This window comes from Uranotaenia lowii, chromosome 3 (assembly GCF_029784155.1).
Source record: "Uranotaenia lowii strain MFRU-FL chromosome 3, ASM2978415v1, whole genome shotgun sequence".
Taxonomy (NCBI): domain Eukaryota; kingdom Metazoa; phylum Arthropoda; class Insecta; order Diptera; family Culicidae; genus Uranotaenia; species Uranotaenia lowii.
Window position 1 is genome coordinate 37,628,944 of NC_073693.1, and position 16,714 is coordinate 37,645,657.

General features: G+C 36.1%; 1 protein-coding gene across 5 annotated transcripts in view; it reads right to left on the reverse strand.

Annotated features, from left to right (window-relative positions):
• Window positions 1-16,714, reverse strand: part of LOC129758775 (axotactin) — a 236,653-nt gene that overhangs the window by 102,103 nt on the left and 117,836 nt on the right. For all 5 annotated transcript variants that reach the window (XM_055756393.1, XM_055756392.1, XM_055756395.1 and 2 more), the window contains one exon: window positions 11,230-11,512. In XM_055756393.1, the coding sequence (XP_055612368.1) occupies window positions 11,230-11,512 (283 nt within the window). The remainder of the gene's footprint in view (window positions 1-11,229; window positions 11,513-16,714) is intronic.

Consider the following 16,714-nt stretch of genomic DNA (forward strand, 5'->3'; position numbering starts at 1 on the left):
ATATTATCTTTAAATGACCTTCGTGTTGAATATTCAGATCGTGAATAATGGTATAACTTAAAAGTTTTATCTTAATGTTAGATCCACTTGTGAATTAGGAATTCCAGCTTTGCAACTTTTATGTATTGTAATCTCAATTAAAAGCATAAGTTGACCAAAATGTTTGTTTTTTAAGTTTTTATTTTGTTAATTTTTTCAAAATTTCTTTGACTCAATTTTTTTTCATACTACATTTCACATTGATTGATTGAAAAAATTAAAATCCAACCAAATAAAAAAATAGTTGAGATTTCAAATTTTCAGCGTTTTGTAGAAAAAAAATTCTATTATAAGATCTAATACTTTATCTTTATTGTTTTGGTTTTAGGTCTCATCAAAACGAATAGATAACTGCTTATTTTCAATTTAGGTCAAAATCTAAGATGAGTTCCAAACTTATTAATGAGCATCTATCATGTGCACCTGTTTGAGTTTTATGAGGTCAGGAGACTAAATTGTTTCGGAATTTGATACTGAATTTCTTATTGTTATTTTGTTATATTGTTATGCCATCAATATCAAATTTCACACCATCATGATTTTTTATCGACTATATCATAATTTCAAACCATCTCATTATTATTTCTTCCTGAATTACATTTTGTATTGATAATTAAATAATTTTATCGTTGCAGCCTTTTATACTGATCAAACATCGTGTACAACCTTTTTTGTTTTTCGTTTTTAAGTTATTCATATTTTAAATTAATCTTCACATTAAATACAGGTTCTTACAGTTGCGTTCAAAAAAGAATGAAATCGCGTGAAGCTGCGCACCCACTTCCAACTTTGACAAGCTGCCATTTCTCTCTCGGTTGATATTTTTTTTCATGAAAATTTCACACAATCTAGCTCAACTATCCATCTAACACTCTACAAAATTTGAAGTCTTTACAATGATGAACAACAAAGATAGAGCTATTTCCGTAAAAAAGGGAAATTTGGAGTTGCTTCACTAAACTTGCTGTATCTTCAACAATTTTCATTGAAAATCCTTGAAATTTGGTTCAAAGATGTAAAAATGTTTGATCTACTACCAGGCCAAGTTTCGTCAAAATCGATGAACGTCATCAAAAATGGTGCCGGGTACAAAATCAGGCTCATTATCGCCCAGCAGACGATTTCATTCTTTTTTGGACGGATGTTTGTATGGAAAACATCGTAATCCATGTATTCTTGCTTTTTCATTAACAAAATCATAATCTTGTCACCAAGAATGTTGTAAATTGATAGAAACTACATTCCTGCTTTGTTTAGAAATAGAAATTGTTCCAACAGAGCTGGTATTGAAACAAAAGAGCGAATTGAATACTCGCTTTAATTGTATATCAAATTTGTTTATCGGAATAATTAGCAGGTCATTTCTGAATCTCTGTTCTTCTTATTTCGAACTCTATTGATACATTTTCTCTTCCGAAACAAAGCACGAATGAAATTTCTATCAATTTACAACATTCTTGGTGACAAGATTATGATTTTGTTAATGAAAAAGCAAGAATACATGGATTACGATGTTTTCCATACAAACATCCGTCCAAAAAAGAATGAAATCGTCTGCTGGGCGATAATGAGCCTGATTTTGTACCCAGCACCATTTTTGATGACGTTCATCGATTTTGACGAAACTTGGCCTGGTAGTAGATCAAACATTTTTACATCTTTGAACCAAGTTTCAAGGATTTTCAATGAAAATTGTCGAAGATACAGCAAGTTTAGTGAAGCAACTCCAAATTTCCCTTTTTTACGGGAATAGCTCTATCTTTGTTTCCCGTTATTGTAAAGGCTTCAAATTTTGTAGAGTGTTAGATGGATAGTTGAACTAGATTGTGTGAAATTTTCATGAAAAAATATCAACCGAGAGAGAAATGGCAGCTTGTTAAATTTGGAAGTGGGTGCGCAGCTTCACGCGATTTCATTCTTTTTTGAACGCAACTGTATATGTAATATGCATTTATAATATTTTATATAATTTTTTGTATTTTTTATAGAGACTCTCAACCATCTCAGTGGAACCTTTATTTCAACAAAATAATTTACTATTCATGTTGTAATGCTACTTTTTCTATTTTTCTAGCTGACCAGGTGTATCATATTTTATGGAATGTTCATGATGAAATTTAGATTATAATTAATATCATAAATTCTTACAGGCTATCTGGTGACATCTTTAATAAATGTTTAACATTCTTTTTGATATATGTATTTTTTACTATGCTTATCATTTATTATTATTATTATTACTCGTAATTTATTTTTATTGTATTTTACAATTGCACTGTTTATTGTTGTCGTTTTCACGGGGTTGGGGGGATGCATCAGGGCATCAAACAAAGGGATTGAGCGCATGGGTTGCAGTACTACTCGTATTAAGTTATCCTGATGTTTGACGCGCTCTTCTAAAAACAAATCTTGGGGGCGGGGACTACAGAGACTTGCATAGTGAGTTAGTTGTATATTCGGCAATAACTTCTCGAGACCGAACTATCCTTACCCTTCGGATATTGTAAGTTACTCTACTTACGAATCCATTCCCTTGAACGTCTCATCCAGCAGTTATTAATTGGATATACGGTAACTTACGGTGGCTTGTTGATGAAGCCTTAGCCACAACTGCGGTACAACCGTGCACCCAAGGTGGATACCATACCTACCTACCTAAGGGTCCAGCGCCGATTGACCGGTGCATAGGGCTGAGATAAAAGATCTCCACTGCTGGCGATCCGGAGCCAGCGTCTTCACTTGCTGCCAGCCAAGGTTCTCGTCAACTGTGCGGATTTCAGCGGCTAGACTTCGCCGCCACGAGCTTTTGGGCCTGCCTCTTCTTCGATGCCCATCTGGATTCCAGTCAAGCGCCTCTCTGCAAATCTCGTTTTCATCTCTTCGCAGCGTGTGCCCAATCCATCTCCACTTACGTTCCCGAATCTCGATTTCTAGCGCCTTTTGATGACACCGGCGATGAAGTTCAACGTTTGAGATCCAGTTGCCAGGCCACCAAGCGCGGATGATGTTCCGCAGGCACCGATTCACAAAAACTTGCAGTTTTCGCGTCGTCACCGCATATGTGCACCAAGTCTCACACCCGTACAGCAATACGGATTTGACGTTTGAGTTGAAGATTCGGATCTTAGTTCGTAGAGAGATCTGGCGTGACCGCCAGATGTTTCGGAGACTCGCAAACGCAAATCGGGCTTTTCTGATCCGGGTTTCGATGTCCTTCTTGGTACCACCATCAGGCGTAATCTGGCTACCAAGATACTGGAAGCACTCCACTGTCTCAACCTGTTGTCCAGCTACCACGAAATTGGAACGATTTTCTGTATTGATTTCCATCGACTTGGTCTTTCCGACATTGATTTTGAGACCTGCTGCCTTGGAGCTTTCGGTGAGGTCGTCGAGTTTGCTCTGCATGTCTTGTTGTGTTTGGGCGAGCAAAACAATATCGTCTGCCAGGTCAAGGTCGTTCAGTTGCTCCATGGTTGAAGGATTCCACGGCAATCCTCGGTTTGGTCTACAGTCAATCGATCCAGTCAAGATCTCATCCATTACGATGAGAAAAAGCAGCGGTGACAAAATACATCCTTGTCTCACTCCAGCAGTTACCGGGATTGGTTCGGACAAGACACCGTCGTGTAAGACCTTGCACGAAAATGCCTCGTACTGTGCTTCGATGAGATGGACTAGTTTCTCTGGGACCCCTCGTCGTCTAAGAGCAGCCCAGATGTTTTCGTGGTTCAGTCGGTCAAATGCTTTTTCGAAATCAACGAACACCAGCAGAAGAGAGTCCTGGAATTCGTTGATTTGTTCCAGTATTATTCGTAGCGTTGTGATGTGGTCCACACATGATCGTCCGGATCGGAATCCAGCTTGTTGCCGTCGGAGTGTAGCGTCGATTTTCTCCTGGATCCTGTTCAGGATCACTTTGCAGAGTACTTTAAGGGTTGTACAGATCAAAGTTATGCCACGCCAGTTACCGCACTCTGTTAGGTCTCCTTTCTTTGGGACCTTTACGAGGATACCCTGCATCCAGTCGGCCGGGAATGTTGCAGTATCCCAAATGTCAGCGAAAAGACGGTGCAACATTTGTGCTGACAAGGCAGGGTCGGCTTTGAGCATTTCAGCAGGAATGCAATCGATTCCAGGCGCTTTGTTGGATTTCATGTCCTTGATTGCCGCTTCTATTTCAGCCAGCGTGGGCGCTTCCGAGTTGACGCCATTAATGCGACTTACTGTGGGCGCCTCGAGCTGCGGGTTCTGTTGGCCATTGCTATTTGTAACTCGGAAAAGTTGATCAAAATGCTCAGTCCAACGCTTGAGCTGATCTGTTCGATCTGTCAGCAGCTGACCTGCTCGGTTTTTCAGCGGCATTCTTGCATTAGTCCTTGCACCACTAAGGCGGCGAGAAATATCATATAATAATCGGATATCTCCAATGGCGGCGGCTCTTTCTCCCTCTTCGGCTAGGGAGTTTGTCCAGGCTCTCTTGTCTCGTCTACAAGCTCGTTTAACTGCCTTTTCCAGCTCCGCATATCGTAAGCGGGCGGCTGCTTTGGCTGACCCGGTACATGCCTGCTCAATTCCGACTTTCGCCTTTCTCCGATCATCGATCATCCTCCAGGTTTCATCCGACATCCATTCACTTCGTCTTCCACAAACTTTACCGAGAGTACCATGGCTCGTCGTGATAAAGGCATTCTTGATTCCACACCACTGTTCTTCGACTGTTCCGTCTGTCGGCAGTTCCGAGGCTCGGGATTCTAGCTGTTCAACGTATGCCCTTTTCACCTCTGGATTCTCCAACCGGCGGACGTCGTATCGACACCCGACTTTCTCCTCGCGCCGTTGGACACGCGCAACCCTCAGTCGTATCTCGCCAAGGACGAGGTGATGGTCGGATGCAATGTCTGCGCTTCGTTTGTTGCGGACATCAAGAAGGCTCCTTCTCCATTTTCGACTGATGCAGATGTGGTCAATTTGATTTTCTGTTCGGCCATCTCGGGATACCCAAGTGACCTTATGTGCTGGTCGATGGGGGAAGAGCGATCCACCGATCACCATGTTGTTGTTGCCACAAAATTCTACAAACAGCTCTCCGTTTTCGCTCATCTGTCCTAGACCATGGCGCCCCATGATGCGCTCAAAGTCCTGATTATCGGAGCCAATCTTTGCGTTGAAGTCGCCTAAGTGGATTTGAATGTCACCCTTCGGAATTCTCTCAACCACGCTGTTCAATTGACTGTAAAACTGCTCTTTCTCCTGCAAATCGGCAACGTCAGTTGGCGCATAACACTGGACCATTGTAAGGTTTCTAACCCGTGTTCTGAATCTGGCTACGATTATTCTTTCGTTTATCGGTTCCCATCTTATGAGGGCCGCATGGGCCTGCGGGCTTAACAGGAAACCAACTCCTCGTTCCCGAGTAGCATGTTCTCCTCGTATGCCAGAGTAAAGCAGTACTTGCCCGGACTGTGTCTTGTGTTCTCCAGTGTTAGGCCAACGGACTTCGCTCAGTCCCAATATCTCTAGCTTGAGGCGGCTAGCTTCTCTAGCAAGTTGAGCCAGCTTTCCTGGCTGGGCAAGGGTCAAAACATTCCAAGTTCCAATTCTAGTCCGTGTTTTCATGCTAAAAGTCGTTGCCAAAGTTCCAATTCGGATACCATACATACATACATAATGAGTTAAATTTTCAGTTTTTTCATTCATGTTGATTTTGTCAATAATCATGAATTTAGACATTGTCAGCAATAATGAGAATTTTGTCATTTTTGTCAATTTGGTAAATTTCGTCTATTTTATGAATGTTTTTCATATTGTCAATTTTTTCATCTTTATAATTTTTTTCCATTTTGTATTTTTTTTTTACAATTTTGTCAATTTGTCAATTTTTCCATGTTTTTCCGTTTCGTCAATGTTTTTAATTTTATCAATTTGGTAAACTTTGTCAATTATGCAAATTTTGTTTTTTTTGTCCAATTTGTCCTTTTGCAATCAATTCTGCAAATTTTGAATGTTTTGACACCTTTGGCAATTTTTTACAATTTTGTTGATTTGGTCAATTTTTATAAATTTTTTCAATTTTATTAATTTCATCAATTTTATTACTTTCATCATTTGTACCCTTAGTCAATCTTGTCATTATTGCAAATTTTGTCAATTTCGACCGTTTTGTCAGTTTTTTGAAGGTTGAAATTATTTACAAAAATTTCATTTAGCAGGTGACAGAGTCTTGCTTGGGACTTGAGGCAGGGTAGGGTGCCAAAAAATCATGAAAACTAATTCCTCGTTCATTCGACCTATTGAGTCGTTTCTCGTTTTTCATGACTTTTCAATGAAATTGATAGAAACAGCATCACAGAAAACAATCCCAAATTTTTTTGGGTAAATCAAAGAGCGTCAGAATATTTTTTTTTAAACACAGAGTTTTTGCGGCAACCTTGCCCGTAAGTGGCCTATTAGTCAGAACAAAAATCGGCCGAATCGGAAGGGGAGAATGGGAATACCTGATACCATTTTCTTATTTTCATCATATCTTTGTAAGAAAATTTAACTACTCGTCGTCTTTTGTATTTTCTGACAGCCTGTAATTTCAAGTTTATATGTTCCAAAAGTTAGAACGATACATAGGCCCGTAGATTTACTAGAAACATTTTCACGAGACGAAAAAAAATGTAATATTTTTTTAGTTAAATGAGACTTAATCTTTTATTAGAGGACAATTGATCCTTAATCCAAGGTGCCCTGACCCTAGGCAAAAATTTAGTAAAATCCAAATATAAAAGGTCCGTTGACTAATTTTGCCTTATTAGTTCTCATTTCAGTGTTTCTTAGTATCAGACAAAGAGAAATCTAAAAAATTATCTAATATTCTAGAGCCATTGCATGCTTTAAGGCGTAATTTTCTAGTTTTTAGATCAATATAGTATTTCGAGTCCTTTTTATCAGATAATAAGTGGATAAACATGAGTTATTGGAAAAATATTAATAATTTCGTGAAAACCAACTATCACGATCCATTCAGAAGAAAAATATATCTTTTTGGCTTTCTTACAGAAAGGCATAGCGAACGGTCAGTTGGGGCTATCATTAATTAAGGGCTTAATCAGCTTACCAGATATACAATATGTTGTGTTGATAATAGAGATACGCGTTAAACAAAAATGTATGTTTTAGAAGACTGATCCTAATCTTTTGACCGTTACACCATACTACGGGTTGATCCCAAACTTTTGGATGATTACTCAAGAAGCTATTTTCGCACAAAATTAAACAATTGTATTTTAAAAAGTATGAAAAAAGGATTCGAATGGAACACGAATTTTGAAATTTGGTACAGATCACACTGAGATGATCGGGTTTTAATTTTATGTTCGGTTTTTGGAAAATGTCCCAATTTGAAGCTAGATTTAATATTAATATTAATAACATTTTGACAAAAACATACAAAGAAGTTTTTGCTCACTATCTCTTGAATGAGATCAAAAGAATTCCAATATGTCATAAGATACAATGACTTTTTTCATTTCTTCCAGACATTTCCAGACTTTTTAGTTCGACATGATTTTTATGACAAAACAGTCTAAATTAAAAATTTTCTTTGCAAATGGTAGGAGATGATTCGAATTATTATCTAACTGTAAAGTAAGGAATGCCATGATGGTTGTAAAACAGGAAGTTAAGCATAGAACGTAGTACTGCCGACACTACCACAATGGTCTCAGGCATTGATAGTTTATAGAATTTATGATTGATTTTTATCAAGTACTGAGTATTATTTCCAACACTTTTTTTTACATTACTGGATGTTCTCCTCCATAAAAATACTTGATTGCGCTCCGCAAATTAGAGTCAAATAAATAAATTTTAGTGATTAGTAAACTATAGGGCTCTGGACAGTTCATTATTGAACTGAACACCTAATTTAATGTAATAATGTAATAAAAATGTAATGATGAATTGGTACGAATAAAGACACAATAAAAAAAATTCCAACACTTCCACGGCGACCGATAAAAAAAGGGTCGTCACCTATAAAGTTCGCTATTTTTCGAGTTTGCCGCGGCAGTTATAAATAATACCTAAATCGGTTCTACAGAAGATAAAAATGATGTTGATTTTTCAGTACAAAACATTTAATTTTCTTATACAAATTGTTTAAATTTTCACATGTGTACGTTGCTCAAAATTTCGGCAAAATTCATGAATGAGTTTTGCAGACATTTTTAGACGCTTTTTTAGAAAAATTCAAAAATGATCCCAAATCGACTCAGTCTAAATAATGCTTTATTTTATTTTAATCAGGTGTGAGCAACTTTTTGAAACAACGGGAAAATTTTAGCTTGAAATCTTTTCGGCGGGCCGCACTCAAAATTTTATTTATAATTAGTTAGCAGAACTTTATGTCATCATTTTTTGAATTTTCTGTTGGAAGAAAATGGAAAATTCTTGGAGAGCTACGTCAGATGTGTTTAGGATTGGCAGAAAGTAAATTCAAGTGATGGATAAGAAGATTATTTATATTTAGTGCATCAAATCATGTATGGTGGCCGAGGTTAATGATTTGGAGCTCAAGAAAAGGAACTAAAAGTGAAGTGAAAATTGAATCTGTATATTGATCAAAGTAGCCAATGCATTGTCGTTAAGAGCTTTTCTCAGTTTTCTACTGAGCCCGTCCTTTCTCGGTGTGGGGGGAAATATGTTGTTTAGAAGAAAGATGTGATTCAGAAGGATGGAAGGGAAATAATCGAAGAGAGGAAGGCTGAAAAGCTCATAGCACATCGGGCTGATTTGGTGGAAGAAAAGCAGTGGGAGCCCAGTAGCTTATTAGAAAAGAAGCATATTGAAAATGTTAATATACGAAGAAGTGCAGCCTAAAATATTTAGTCAAATTGAGAAAGATTTGAATTTCTAATTGCTGCTATCGTGTGCTATCTCCATTAAATCTGACAAGAGGTGGATCCTGGATTGTCATCGGTGCTGAAGAAAAGAAAGGCCTTGATCATTAATCCATTGGATTCATGTCGGCATCGCAACCCATCGCATACTGATGGACACAAATCTAATACGGATGCTATGTCTACAACTTGGTGAGATTGTTCTTTTTTATTTCATTCCTTGAGTTGCGATTATATGAATAAGAACATTCATTCAGGTGCCAACTGGCCAGGTATATACACGGATGCCGGAATACCTGTAGTAAATGTATAACATTGACCATGAAATACATTTTGAACTGGTTGAGTGTCTGTTTGAACTGTTCATCCAAATAAATACTTACATTTACACTTAAAACATTCACTTCATAACAATTTACACGAAGCCATGGTGCCGGGTATGGAAACTGGGTATTATCTATAAAAAGTAAGTGAATCCATACTTTGGTCAAACTGCGGTGAATCCGTGCACCCATGGTGGTTTCTCAACATACAACATACAACATACAGTTAGCAGAACTTTATGTCATATATATTTTATAGAGATAAATTTTTCCCCCTTTTTATTGTAAACCAAAATTTTTGAAGGCCTTTCTATGGTTCTTGAATATGTTTGAACTGATGGTACTATTCATCACCCCTAGAATTTAAAAATCTTGTGGAGCTAAACAAATCACTGTCTTCTCAGTGTTGGACGTTCAATCGTTGGTGAAATTTATGGATCTACAATCCTGTTTTCTGTGAGCATTTTGTTTTTTTTTAATTTTTTTTTAGCTTTTTTTGGTTCCGTATAAGATCATTGCATTGTTTCATGTTGAGCAAAGTTGTCAAAATCACAGAATCATCATCAGATCAGAAAATCATAATTTCCATCATTTTGAGAGCTAACTTTGTTAAAATTTTGATCCCAGAAAATTTTCATAGATTTCATGCATTTACTAAATTTAATTTAGATTTCACGGGGTTAGGCTTTCATAAGCTGATTCATGCTATGGCTTTAATAATGTGGATTGCAAATTTTCAAGTAAAATGACTCGATTAATCGACGTTTGTCTTGATTGTTCTATGCAATTTCTGAGAATAGCATCACAGATAATCGTCACAAACTTTTTGGTACGAATCACAGAACTACAGATATTTTTTTTTTTGATAATTTTTTTGGATACTTTGATGCTGAGTCATGTTGAATAGAAAAATAAAATTGTTCACCCAGCCTTCATTCTCCAACTTTCCACATTTCCGTCAATTCAATTCAATATTCAAGAACAAAAATATTTCACTCGCTTATGGTTTTAATTTTTTCAGTATTTGAGTGCAGACAGCTATTTTTATTTTTAAATTTGATGGAACAAAACAAATTTCAAAAGAAAATTATATGCTTAGCACTTTTAAAATATTACTTTGTTTTTGCCTGAAACGAAAAAATAATTATCTTACCAACGGACTATGAAATGTCTGTGATCATCTGTGAAGGATAGGATTTTTTGTTTGTCTCCCGACCCGCTTTCTTCATTTTATGATGGAAAAAATTGAAATAAATCTTGAAATAAATACAATTTGAGAAAAGCATCGTGGGCCGCATAAACATGTCTCGAGGGCCGCATGCGGGCCGCGTCTTGCTCATCTCTGCTCTAAATTATTCTTTCCTTCATTAAAAAAATCTATGATTGAAAAAATTTAGTTAAATTTTCAATACACCACGGAATTCATAAAGATCTCTTTGAGTCCGAATGAAAAAGGAGCTTTAAAATCAATAAAAATTTCGTGTACATTTCGAGCTTGAAAATTATGTTGCGTTTTATTTCTATGACATCAACGTATCTCTCAAAGAAAAACATAGTACGAGAATAATCAAAACAATGTTCTGCTACACAATTAAGAAATTCAATGCATAAAAAGGGTTCCTGAAGACCAGAATAGTTATTCTAGAAACATTTTACTGAGTACCACATTTTGAATATCTTGACATCATCATGGCTGGTGGAAGCTTGACAGGAAACCAGGAAAATGATCAATCTGACCAATCTGGCAGCCTGGTTCCAGCCAGTCAGTCCGTCAGTTGGGGGGAACCATTCCTGAACGGTTTCTGAACGTACGCAGATTGATTCAGTTCGGTCCAACGAACGATATGGAAGCATGCATGTGGGCTCCTGCTTGACCATGATTATCAGGACTGAATGATGATGATGATGTTACCCTGCTTACTGGTGCTCAGCCCAAAGGATGAAGCAAAGAAGCAGCAGGGCTTCCCGACAATATTTACCTTAATTGGAATGTTTGTATTGTGTCGCCGTCCATCTGGATGAACGTGTTGTTCTTGGCAAACATGAACGTTTTCTCGTAGCCGGTTTCCTTGAACGTGAGCTCGGACCCTCGGAGTTCGTCCGGAACCGGGGCCAGGGTGCTGCTGGAGGAGAATCGCTGGGCGGCCGGCGTTTCCGGTGTTTGGGCTCGCTGGGTCGTCGCCGAGGCGTTCGCTGAGGCGTTGCTGCTTGTGGACGGGGTCGGGGCGGATGCATTCTGACTCGGAACCGGCGGTTGTGTTTCTGCTTGATGGAACGAGAAAATGGAAATGGGTGAATAATTCAATATTGTGTTGTTGTTTCTGTTTGGGTGTGTATATTCTCGAGCAATTGTTCTAGGCTAGGTAAGGGCGCGAGTTGGTTGGCTGGTTGCCGGTAGCCACATCATGGAAACGGAAACGGAAGTGCTGCTCTTTATAGGGATGAGATGGGGATGCGGTGAATGAGTGGAACCCTCCAAGTGAAGAAGGTAGTGAAGTGAGTTGAGGCTGCTGCCTTTTCACTAGGCGAGAGCAAATAATTGTTTCCAGCAGTTACCTAATGAGTGGCAAATGGGATGATAAGTTGCTCTGCATAATTTGTGCTGAATGTCGCGGCTTTCGGTTGCAACTCTCGAGCCTTTCAGCAGAATGAACGGCCGTTCATATTTGTAGTCTAGCGAAATTTCGACGATGATTTATACGGAAACCTATGATTCATACCTTTAGTAGATGATTTCATAGAATAACTGTTTTATTTATTGAATTTTAATGTTTTTTACATAATCCTCTTAAAACAAGTCAATAAAATCGTAAATTTCAAACGGAGATTGTATACTTCAATCTTAAAATTTTATGACTGCAATCTGATTACAAAGCAATTTGGTCTTTGAATCATACTTCAGCAACATTTAACTCACAATGACCAGACGAAATAGGTAAATTGCGTTTAAGACCCTTGTTAAAGTCGTGCTAATTTTAAAATAAAAAACAATATAAAGTTTAAATTACTGAGCTTATAATTTTCAGCTTTTTACGGTCTGAGATTTGTATCAACCTTAAAAAGCCGAGAATTGTAAGTTTAAAACATCTTTACGGTCGAAAACATAAATTAAAGTTCAAATTACTGTCAGTTACTCGTGAAAATTGATCAAGTACCTACCTAAATAAGGAGAGCTATGAAATCTCGGGAAAAGTTGCGTAGGTGATATTCCGAGAAAAAAAATCTGAACGTGGGAAAAAATCTCAGCGAAACGGAGGAATGATGTTGAATAAAATTAGAAGATACCTTCGTTGGTATGGAAATTTTCAAACGGTTGCTCGGTCAGTGTCCAGACGGGAGCGCTCTATGGAAATTCTTGTAGCTTTACACAAATTTCTTTATATTGCATTTTGCATTCTGCATTTCGTTCATTGCCATTCGAACTGAGCAGAGGTGAGAAATTAAATTCATGACTTGTTGTAGGTGGCTAGTTCTAGCTAAGGAGCCTTGATGTAATAAAATAAACTTTAATCCACTGTTATACATTTACAGAAACAACCATTTTCAATATAAAAATTAAAATATCAACTATTAAGCATGAATAGAAATTGATGAAATTTTCAGTGAAGCTGCCTAGTGATGTACTATTTATGTGTGCAAATTTTTGTGACGTTCTGTTAAGTGCTTTTTAGATAGCGTGGAATGAAGAAATTATTTGACTTAAATTTTTGAACAACCACGTGCGCCATCTATAATGTATACTATGAATAACCCTTTTCCCAAATCAAGTCTTGTTCGATTATGTTTTCTATTTTTTAAGGTTGACCTTTAAAATAACTCAAAATTTTTAATTTGGTCAAAGTTATGCCAAACTTAGCCGATTAACCTATTTTGCCACAAAAATAACATATTGATATTTTATCATTACACCGCACGATTTTAAGATCCGACCAAAACAAAGTATTAACTGTGTTAGACTTATTGGAGTGTGCAGGGAAAATGGTCGTATTTGGAAACAGTCGTCTTTGTATTTTAGCCATTCATCTTGCAATCATTGTGAAAAACTGACTGATTTGCAGCTTCCACAGATCATCAATCTCTTCAAGTACTAGACATATTTTTTTTTTATTCTTCTTATTTATCTCTGGAACATCCAGGGTAGACTTTTCAACGAAAATTTTCTGGCTGGATACCCGCCAGGTGCTCGTTAAAGAATTTGTTTTGTTGTCTATTACGAAAATCTTCAAATTTTCTTTCCGCTAGCGGTCCAATTATTTTGCGCACCGTAGTTTATTTATTTTACCGGCAGTCAGAAAATGTGTTTTTTTTTATCACTTCCTATATAGAAATTTTTAGATTGCTTTAGATAAAACTTTTTACATTCTTTAACTTCATGGAATCAATCGTTTTCACATCATATATAATATCTTCACAATTTGAGCTCACTTTTCGATCCTTCAGGACTCCTTTAACGATTTACAATATGAAATTTGGTCATATAGTTGATTTCCAGCTGTATTTGGGTCTTTTACTGGGATTTTGTTGGATTTTGTTCGATTCTGCCCAAAAAAATTTGTAAATGAGCATCTGAATTAAACCACTTGATACTGTTACCAAATTTTGTAAACGTACATATTAAACTGCTTTGTAACTTCGAAAAATTTTTTATCAATTTTCATTCATGCTGCACTCAATAGCTATTCATAAACCAGAGTGTTGCATTTTTTTAATACTCTTCTTACAGAAATGCTGATGACTTTTATCATTTAGAAGATTCCAGATACTAGAAATATTTTATGTATGACTTTTTTGCTAATGCATTAAAGTCATGATTGCTTCGAATAACACCATTAAATTGTGGAAGAATATTTTCCGTTTAGTTAAAAAAAGAAATAACGGTTTTACTAAAAATACTTTAGGAAAGATTCATTTACAAAAATGCCTTTAAAAATCTCTTGAATAGTTACTATATGTTCAAATTAGTATAACCGTTAACCAAATGCTTAGCCAATTCCCATTTTCAACAGCAGATTGAGTAAGGAAAAAAACAACTCAAAAAAGTATGTGTAGCTCAGTGGGTAACGCTCAAACCTTCCTCAAAGTAAACCTCAAATATAGTTGCACCGGAAAGATTCCTAAATCCCCTAAAACGATAGAAACCAATGGGTAAATATGTGAAAAATACTTTAATAGGAACAAATAAAAGGTAATGTTGGAAACAAGTGAACATGAAATAAGCTTAGGAGGAAATTCATCATTAGAAATAATTTAAGATAAACATCATTAGGGGGTTAACCTAGGCTTGCCAGATACTTTCAGAAAAAAGCGGGACATTTCACGACAAAAAAGCGGGACAGAGCAGAGAAAAGCGGGACATTTAAAAAATTCTCTAAAAAAAGCTTAATTGTATTGCCATATTTATAAGTATACCATTAGCCAAGGTTATTTAAAGAAAGTACACTAAGATTTTTTTCAACACGAATAGATTTTACTCAGGTTTTCTTACATGACTTCTATTTACACGGTTTTTTGCCGGTTCTCGCAAATTAACACCAAGGTTTTCAAAAAAAAAATCTGTGTTTTGACTATGAAAAAACCTGACGTTCTAAGATTTTATCCAAAAATTCTGTGATGGTTTTCTGTGACGCTTTTTTTGATAATTTTATTGAAAAGTCATGTCAATTTGCGTCTTTTTTTACATTTCACTTGAAAAAAATCAAAGAACTTTACTAATCTTATCATATTTTCCAATTTATACTTAAAAATTCAAAATGTATAACGACGTAAAAAGATGCATTTTAAAAAAAAGTATCCAATTTTAAAATTTGGTGGAATCTGTTAATATTTTTTAAATTCTGTGTTCTGTGACAAATGTTCTGTGATGAAAATTTTCTCAACATTCTCTCTCTTTGAAATTAAAGATTTATTTGTGATCTGTGATCTGTGAACCTTGATTAACACGTTATTTGAGAAAAATATTTCAAGTCCTACATGTAAACAGCGAATTTAATATCGTGTAAAAAACCTTTGTGCATCTTCTAATATATAAAGATGAGTTGGACTATATATGTTTGTTTGTTTGTATGCACCTTATACAAATCCACACCGCTTTACCGATCAGCCTGAAATTTGGTACAGTTATGTATTTGGACCATGGTAAGGTTTTAGTAATAGTTTTGAGCCCCTCCCATCTAAGAAAAGGGACCCTCCCATACATCTTTCGTTTTTTCTCCCACGAACCAAAAGTCATGGCACCATTTTGTCGACCGATTTTCGTTTCCTTTGGCGGGGTTGTTTTCACCACCCCCATGGGCTGGGCGTTAGAAACGACCATCCAGAGTTCACGTGTACTGGATAGCAAATCAAAGCTTGCTAAGCATTCAAAATTTGAAAGGGAAAATTTTGGCGGGTGTTTTTTTGTCATTCTACTTCAAAGCACGTGAAACCGGTACGAGATATTTGGATGCCAGAATATGCCTACACAACATGCCTATTGACAAGAATTGTACATAGTGTTTATCAAAGCTCTTTACCGCCGCTGGGGGGCTTTGAGGGTCTACAAAAACAAACAGTGAACTGAACAGTGAACAATGAATTGACTTTTTCAGCTGAACAACTATTTGGGCTGAGTGTTGGAATTGGAAAACTTATGAACCGGTTTTCATAAATTCCAGCTTTTAAGAGCCAACCATTTTAATATTTATGGGATTTTTCATAGAGAAAGAAAAATTTATTAGATTCAGCATTCAGCCTCTTAGATAGCCTTCGAGGAATTCAAACGGGGGCTTAGAAAATTGATTAAGAAATTAAATCTAAGGTTTTGAGTTTTATACAATTCAATTTCATTGGCAAATTTCTAACTTTTGAGTCATTTTTGGTCATCAATGTGACTTGACAACATTGATCACTTTTCACAATAATTAATTTGATGATTGTGTCCAACAATGGAAACATTGAAATATAACTCAAATTAAATCAATATATAGCATTATAATGGTAACTTTGATTCAGAGATAGTTTGTTCTAGATAACTTCAAAAAACTATTAGTTGAACTTTTAACGTTTAAGAAGAATTACTAATAAAGCAGTGTGATTTTAAAAGCACGCATACAATTGAAAACATGCAAAGTGAGTTTTGAACATAATTCAACAAGATTCAAAAGTCTTTTTTGAAAATTTAGATTTAAGTAACTAAAACTTGAATGTACCATTGTACAGGGAGATCATGTTACTTGAAAAGTGGAATGATTTCCAAAAGAAGTTTTTATTAAATGGGGGATGTGAAAGTAAAAAAAAACAGTTTTATCAGCTGAAGATTTCAGGTAAATGCTATTCAAGCTTCCTTAGAAATGGTGGGTGAAAAAAATGTTTGTTATGATAGGATGATCAAGCATTCTAGGGAAATAGTTTTAAATTTCTTTAAATACAAACAATTTTTTTTAAATTATGAACACGAGAAAAACAATAAATAATCTCAATCAAAAC